This window comes from Vigna radiata, chromosome 6 (genome assembly GCF_000741045.1).
Source record: "Vigna radiata var. radiata cultivar VC1973A chromosome 6, Vradiata_ver6, whole genome shotgun sequence".
Taxonomy (NCBI): domain Eukaryota; kingdom Viridiplantae; phylum Streptophyta; class Magnoliopsida; order Fabales; family Fabaceae; genus Vigna; species Vigna radiata.
The window spans coordinates 32,739,838-32,747,442 of record NC_028356.1 but is presented as its reverse complement, the minus strand read 5'-3'; the positions used below and the strand labels follow the sequence as shown (position 1 = coordinate 32,747,442).

The 7,605-nt window shown below is 35.1% G+C and overlaps 1 protein-coding gene across 2 annotated transcripts; it reads left to right on the top strand.

Annotated features, from left to right (window-relative positions):
* The first annotated feature begins 2,665 nt into the window (after positions 1–2,665).
* LOC106765252 (BTB/POZ domain-containing protein NPY1) lies at positions 2,666–7,177 on the top strand. 2 transcript variants are annotated; one of them, XM_022782478.1, is made up of 5 exons: positions 2,670–3,377; positions 3,869–4,044; positions 4,510–4,579; positions 5,020–6,195; positions 6,436–7,177. In XM_022782478.1, the coding sequence occupies exons 4-5, from the start codon at positions 5,158–5,160 to the stop codon at positions 6,979–6,981; spliced, it is 1,584 nt and encodes a 527-aa protein (XP_022638199.1). In that variant the 5' UTR covers positions 2,670–3,377; positions 3,869–4,044; positions 4,510–4,579; positions 5,020–5,157; the 3' UTR covers positions 6,982–7,177. The 2 variants fall into 2 exon arrangements, with proteins under 2 accessions (XP_014505291.1, XP_022638199.1); XM_014649805.2 differs by lacking the exon at positions 3,869–4,044 and having other exon boundaries at positions 2,666–3,377.
* The last annotated feature ends 428 nt before the right edge of the window (positions 7,178–7,605 follow it).

The following is a 7,605-nucleotide window of genomic DNA, read 5'->3' as shown; positions in this document are numbered from 1 at the left end:
AACTTTTAATTATACATTAAACAACCATAAACACCTTTTACAAGTCATCATAAATAATCCAATAACACAATTTATTCACGGTATCTTGATACTCATATTTAGGTAAGAAAACAACTTTAAAACCCTCACCAACAGCTTCGAAAGGGCCCAAAACCCCAAAAACGACCTAAAGAACGTCCAAAACGAACATCTATAACCCTGAAAACTCCACAAAAATGCTGCAGTGTAGTCGAGTGGTGCCCAACGCCCCCACAAGGGCGCCCAACACCATGATAGTAGCAAAATGACTTCGAATTGGACCTTGGAGACCATACCCTCAACCTCTAAAGACTCTTAGGACCCTCCAGTTGTTAAGAAAACTTAGAGAACCCTGCTGTCACTCAATTTGACACTTGAAAACTCACTTTTCACTCCTACAAGCTTCACAATTTCATTTCTATCCTTTTAAACTCTCAAACCAGTTTGCAATCTGCATAAACAAGTCCAATTGCACTTGCTAGGACTCTCCAAAACCCCAAAATACTCCCAACACTCCTACTTCTCATTTTCACTCGTTAGAACCCTTAAATTGGGCTAAAAACTCAACCTATGGAGCCATTTTCCATTTCAGAATAGATTTTACTGGTTTAAGCACCTAGATAAGTCCTAATGAGTGTGATAACATACCTTTAAGATTCCAAAACAGTGCAACACATTTACCTCAACATTTCACCACTCAACACCCTCTTTTTACACCAAAAACACTTGAAAACAACCTCTCTATACTACCCTTTTTAATTCACACAACTTTTAAGCATCTAACCCTTCTAACAAGTTTCAAATTACCTCATGAAAGTACCAAAACAATTCACATAACATTCCCATACCTATTTCTAAATTTCACTACCCCAAACCCCTCATTTTAAGCTTAAAATTTAAGTAACTTGATTAATACTCTCATAAGCACTTGAATTTTATTTTAAACAATAAAATATCCTTATCACACACATTTAAAATATTATAAAACAACAATCATATCATCATACCAAATACAGTAACACCATATCATCAAGACACCAATTTAACATACGTCAAATTTACCCAAACACACCAATTTTTACTAAAATATCTAAAATTTATAGAATTACTAAATTTACTCGACAAACACAATTAAGACAAGGCCTAGCTTCCCTTACCTCACAATAAATTGTCCAACTCAAAGAATGCTTCGTCGATTACTTGAACCACAAGAATACCTAGATGAACCTACGAAACACCAAATTGAAAACGGACAGAGTCCTTAGAACTTTAGATGAACCAATAACGTGTAGGAGAGACATGATTGCACATGCAACAATACAAAATTATTCTAACAGATTTGGGAACGAAAAGGGAAAAAGAAATCGAGACTTACTTATTCTATTCTTAAAATTGATCGGTTAGATTTGTAGACCTTGACGTCGTGATCGTCTAAAAACCTCCTGATCATAAAAAAGATGACTTCGGCGCAAGAACACTTAAAGAGAAGGTAAATAACTTTAGAAAAGTGGTTTCTAAAGAGATAATATGTTTTAAAATAATTAAACTCATTTATAGCAAAACTATTTATAATAACCCATTTAATATTAAAATAATTGAATTTCACTATTTTTAAACTATCACCACTTCTAAAATACAATTTTCTGAAATTTTACAGAAAAAATAATATGATATTCTATAAAAGTGATTAAGTATGTGTTTAGTCTATAATTTAGATGAATGATATTAAGATTTATCTATTTTTTAAATTTTGATACATTAATGAATGATTGTAATATTTGAACATAACTTTTTTAAAGTTATTAAATGTTATTCTAAACTGATGTTTGAGTTAAACATGTTAAAACAATCTGAACAACTCATATAGTATATAAAAAGAAATGTGATATAGTTAACTTAAAGATAATTTTGTCCATTTATTTTTAATGTTTGAGAATTAAAATATATTAAAATTTAAGATATAGATGAATTTTAATTTTGAGATTAATATTATATTTAATTGTTATAAAAATAATGTAAAAGTGTATGAATGATAAAAATTGTTGCATTTGACGTTTTTGAAAGAAAGGAAGAGGTTGATTTGAAAAGTTGGAGGTGTGAGAAAAGATACGAAAGATGGTTGGTGTTGAAGCAGAGGAACCACCCATAGGAACCAATCGGAGATGCAGGAGGAGAAGAGAAGAGTCGATTATTACACTCCTTTTAACAAAGGAAACGAAACCGTGACGATTTGTGGCAGTGGCATCTCAATGAATGACGAAAGGGAAAGTACATAAGGCATCCATGCCACTTTTTCGTTGGTAAACACATCAAAACAAATCCATTCCTGCTGCATCCTATGCTCTTTATTCTCTCAATATATACACATTATCTTATCAACATTAACCATTACATTCTAACCTTAATCTTTACAACTTCAACATATGTATTAATGTCATTGTAACAGGATTTTAGACATAAAAGAGATATAAGAGAAAGTAAGAATGGCACGTGTGTGGAGGAGGAGGAATGAAAAAGCAGAAAGGAGAGTGCAGAGAATAGAAGAAAAGAGAAGGGAGAAAAGGGTAAAAAGAAAAAGATGGCGTGCTTTCTGGGCATAGACATAAACATAAACATAAAGCCTCATAAAGTACTTCTGAGCCACCCTGTCACCATAGTCCCCTACTCCCTACATAACAACACTATATCACATTACCCTCAAACTCAAACCAACCAAACACAACACAACCTTCTCTCTCTCTTTCTCTCTCTAACTTTCCCTCCTTCCCATACACCCTTCTCTCACGTTCCTTCTCTTCTCCTTCTCCTTCTTCTCTTGAGATTCGCGCCCAACCAAGATCTTCACAGAATCGCTTTCATTTAAACCAAAGGCGGCGACCATTTATTTCTACCATTACAACCTTCCCATCTCTGACGCCATTTTTCTTCGTGCACTCTCTTCTCACCATAATTAACAAAAAATCAATAAACTATTACCGCATTCAATTCATTCCATTCCCTAACACGCTTCCACAACCTTCTTCTCTTCCATTCTTCTTCCACTTTAACTTCTTCTCCCTTCCTAACACTCTTCGTCTTCTTACGTATTACTTCCACTCTTCACCTGCACTTTCTCACGCACGCACGCCGGGTTCTCGGTGGGTTTCTTGGCATGGCAGGAAACGAACCAAATGGTCGTCTGCCTTGTCGTTTTGTCTCCAACTGAAAAAAAAAGTTGTGTTTTTTTTGTTTTATAGTATACTATATAGTTTTTTCTCGCGGTCGGTTTGAAGAAGAGTAGTTAGAAAGGTGAAAAAAATGAAGTTCATGAAGTTGGGTTCGAAGCCTGATGCTCTTCAAGCTGACGGAAAATCTGTTAGGTTGGTTGTTCTTCTTTTTGGCTTTTTTCCTTGTATCTGATTTTCTCGAGTTTAAGGTTTTTATGTTTCGTGTTTTTATATGTTCTTCTGTTCTTTGTTATGCCTTTTTTTTTTTGGCGTCAGGAATGAAGTTATTTTTTTCTGGCACTGAATATGAACTAGATGATTTTGTTTCTATTTAGAGTTTGCTCTCCTGTTAAAGAAAGTCATTATTTTTTTGTCTGCATAACCGCCCTGAAGTAATGTTAGCACGCTGTATTGGTGGTATGATAAAGAAGAGAGAGTAAAAGTTATTGAATCGGAGGTGGTCCTGAATTTGAGTTGCGAAATTTTTTATTAGTTTGTGGTCCAAATATTGGTAAAGTGTGTAGGGAGTTCCCAGCATGTTCAATCATAGTATAATGCACAACCTATTTAATTAATGTATTTATTGTTATGCATGTGATTTCAATGTTGTACTTATATTTTTCTTACCACCTGGTGTATGGAAGATAAGGTTTGAGAACTTCACTTGTGGATGGATTCTGTGTGGATTTTCAGCCTCTTTGTGAACCGTATGCGACAACGAAGTGTCATCTGTCATGCATGTGGCGTATATGTATATGTATTTAACTGGAAAGTGAGAAACACGTTTGGACAGTTGATATTAATTTCGATATGTCTCCAGGTAGTTATTTTGCTGGTGACTTTAATGTGTTGATTTTTCTGCTGTGGCAATAGAATTGTCCTTGTATGTTTGGCAAATGAAATTGAATGCTTCCCAACCCCCTCAAGATCAGATATTTCAGATGTTTAAAATTCTTTCTTTATAATGTATAAGATATTCTCTAGGGGATGTGATAGAATTTTCCGGGTTTTGGACCGATTTGATTGCTTTCAACATGTAAAACACAACTACTTTTTTGTCACATTATGCTGAACATCACTCATCTTTGTTTAATACTCGTGGCTGTAAGTTTTTGATTGAACTAACTTTCTTCTGCCATAATTTGTGATGATGTGATATCATCTTGCATGCCCCATTGAAGTGGTTTAATTATATTTTGGGATGAGGGTTCCGTGAAGCCCTCTTATGTTTTTCACCAGCTGAACATTTTTATAAGCTAAAACAATTCATTTTCATTTTTTGCAGGTATATATCATCTGAATTGGCTACAGATATTCTCATAACTGTTGGTGAGGTGAAGTTTCACCTGCACAAGGTATGCATTTTTTTCAGTATATTTGTTTTATAGCCCTCTTAAATGAGAAAACCTTTTTGTAAAAAGAAAAAAGAAAACCTGATTTAGTTATTTTAACAAGAGATGTTTACAGTGACCACCCCTGTTGTTACTGATAATATTACTGTCACCCTGTATGGTTTGGGAAATTACACATGGCTCCGTTGTGTTATTTTTAAGGGGAGTTTGTGTATGGTCCCTACATATGGATGGGTAGGTATGTGTAACTCTTTAATAAAAAAGAATGTTAGATGAGAGAACTGTACATCCAGAAAGGAGGTAAGTGATTTTTCAGACAATAAGTTTGCACAGTAACTAATGCACAGTTTTCATTTGCTTTTATAATTTCTGGTTTTTATTGAGGTGAACTACTTTTAGCTTCTTTCTTTTGTTTACTAATGAGGGTTTCTCTTGAATTTTAGTTCCCTCTATTGTCCAAGAGTAATCGGTTACAAAAGTTGCTGACAAAGGCTAATGAAGAGTGTTCTGATGAAATTCAATTGGATGATTTTCCTGGTGGTTCCAAGGCCTTTGAAATATGTGTAAAGTTCTGCTATGGAATGACTGTTACTCTCAATGCTTACAATGTTGTGGCTGCTCGTTGTGCAGCTGAGTACCTTGAAATGACCGAGGATATTGAGAAAGGGAACTTAGTTTTTAAAATTGAGGTATTTCTTACCTCCAGTATATTTCGTAGTTGGAAGGATTCTATAATTGTTCTCCAAACTACTAAATCTCTTCTTCCATGGTCTGAGGACCTAAAGATAGTTGGCAGATGCATAGATTCCATAGCCTCTAAAACTTCTGTGGACCCAGCAAACATCACTTGGTCCTATACTTATAACAGGAAGTTATCAGAACTTGATAAAATTGTTGAGGACAAGACAGCACCACATGAGAAAATTGAGCCTGTTCCCAAGGATTGGTGGGTTGAAGATATATGTGAGCTTGACATTGATCTATATAAACGGGTTATGATTACAATCAAATCCAAGGGAAGAATGGATGGAGTTGTGATTGGTGAAGCACTAAAAATGTATGCTGTCAGATGGTTGCCTGATTCTGTTGATGCATTGGTTTCCGATGCTCATGCCCGGAGGAACAAATCTCTAGTAGAAACAATTGTCTGTCTATTGCCATGTGATAATGGCATGGGTTGTTCATGTAGTTTCTTGCTGAAGCTATTGAAAGTGGCCATATTAGTAGAAGCTGATGAGTTTTCAAGGGGACACTTGATGAAGAACATTGGCCTAAAATTGCATGAAGCTTCTGTCAGAGATTTACTGATTCCAGCAAGGCTTCCCCTAATCACCAAATTTGATATTGATTTGGTGCAAGATCTTTTGAATCTATACATGACTAACTTAAGGGGAAGCCGTGATATTGAGAGTGAGGAAAAGAAAGACAAAGCAAACGAGTCTATGTTAGGACAGAGGTCTTTATTGAATGTTGGCAAGTTGGTGGATGGCTATCTTGGAGAAGTTGCACATGATCCAAATCTCGGCCCTACTAGTTTTGTCGATATCTCACAGTCAATTCCAGATTTTGCCAGACCAAATCATGATGGTCTGTACAGAGCTATAGATATCTACTTGAAGGTGAGATTTTGCATCCTTTCTATCCTTAGAGATGAATTACATGATTAAGTTATGCTAAAACAATGCTTAGGTAGCTAATATCTAAACTCTAGCAGTTTTCTACTGTTAGTGTAATTGATGATGCTTAACAATGTGTATATTTGGTAAGAACTCTAAGAAAACGTAAATCTTGAAATTGGAAAGCTTTAGCTAAGCTAATTAATGACATTGAAATATTCACTTTGAGTTTTTCAACTTCAGGAGCACCCAGGTTTGACAAAAACTGAAAGGAAGAAGATATGTGGTCTAATGGATGTTAAGAAGTTGACAGTGGATGCATCAATGCATGCTGCACAGAATGAGCGTCTTCCCCTTAGAGTGGTTGTGCAGGTTCTCTATTTCGAGCAGATAAGAGCTGCTGCCGCCTCCAACGGCCGGACACGTGGCAACAGTCCACGCGACTCCTCGAGCACTGTTGTGAATGGTGATGGGGAGTGTGTGAAAAGCGGGGGAGAGAGCTGCCATTCCCACAACACCCAGATGTGTGAGTTGAAGACGAGAGACGAGGAGTTTCAGAAGAATGGGAAGCTTAACAAGAAGAGTAGCAAAAACAGCAGAAGTGGCATGCAGTTGCTGCCATCAAGATCAAGGAGAATCTTTGACAAGTTATGGATTGTTGGAAAAGGGCAAGGAGAGAACAGGAGTTCAGAGACTTCAGGGAGTTCTAACAGTCCAACATCTGTAGTCCCTGGAGACACCAAATCATCTGGTTCATCATTGAGACACAGGAGGCATTCTATCTCTTAAGGGAAAGGAGAGTGAAATTGCTGTGAAGTGTAAAGTGTTAGGATGTTAAATTGTCTTGTTTTATTCATATGCATGCACAGAATCAGGAAACAAATGTAATGACAACCTTATAGTTGTTTCTTAAGTCTCTGTATCATTATTCTGGCTAGTTTTTTTGTCTTAAATTCTTCAAAACCTGTCAGTAGTTTACTGCTCTTCTGCTTATATTCACCACTGTCTTTTTCTTTCTATCAAATCATATCCTTATTATTTACGCTGTTTTAAAAATGTTTTCAGAAACTTTTTTACCTTCTAGCAGCCAAATTAGATGCTTTTTCTTTCTTCATTATTACATTCATATGATATATTGTAATATATATGGATATCAAACTTTCAGTTAATTTTTAAGTTAATTTTTAAATTTTTATGAGTTTATGTTTTCAGACATAATTTTTGAAACATAATTTTTGAGTTAATTTGGAAGTAATTTTTGAAACATAATTTTTGAGTTAATTTTTATGAGTTAACTTTTAGTTAATTTTTAAGTTAATTTTTAATTGTGAAATCGGTAGATCGTGTAGAATTACGAGTTTGGAATGATTTTACAATAATTATGTTTTACAATTTTTATTTTTATGAACTATA

Bases quoted from the DNA above. Each gene is read 5' to 3' on its own strand.
- LOC106765252 (XM_014649805.2), top strand. From the start codon at position 3,316: ATGAAGTTCATGAAGTTGGGTTCGAAGCCTGATGCTCTTCAAGCTGAC. The intron at 3,378-4,509 runs GTTGGTTGTTCT...CATTTTTTGCAG, and splicing joins GCTGACGGAAAATCTGTTAG to GTATATATCATCTGAATTGG. The intron at 4,580-5,019 runs GTATGCATTTTT...CTTGAATTTTAG, and splicing joins TGAAGTTTCACCTGCACAAG to TTCCCTCTATTGTCCAAGAG.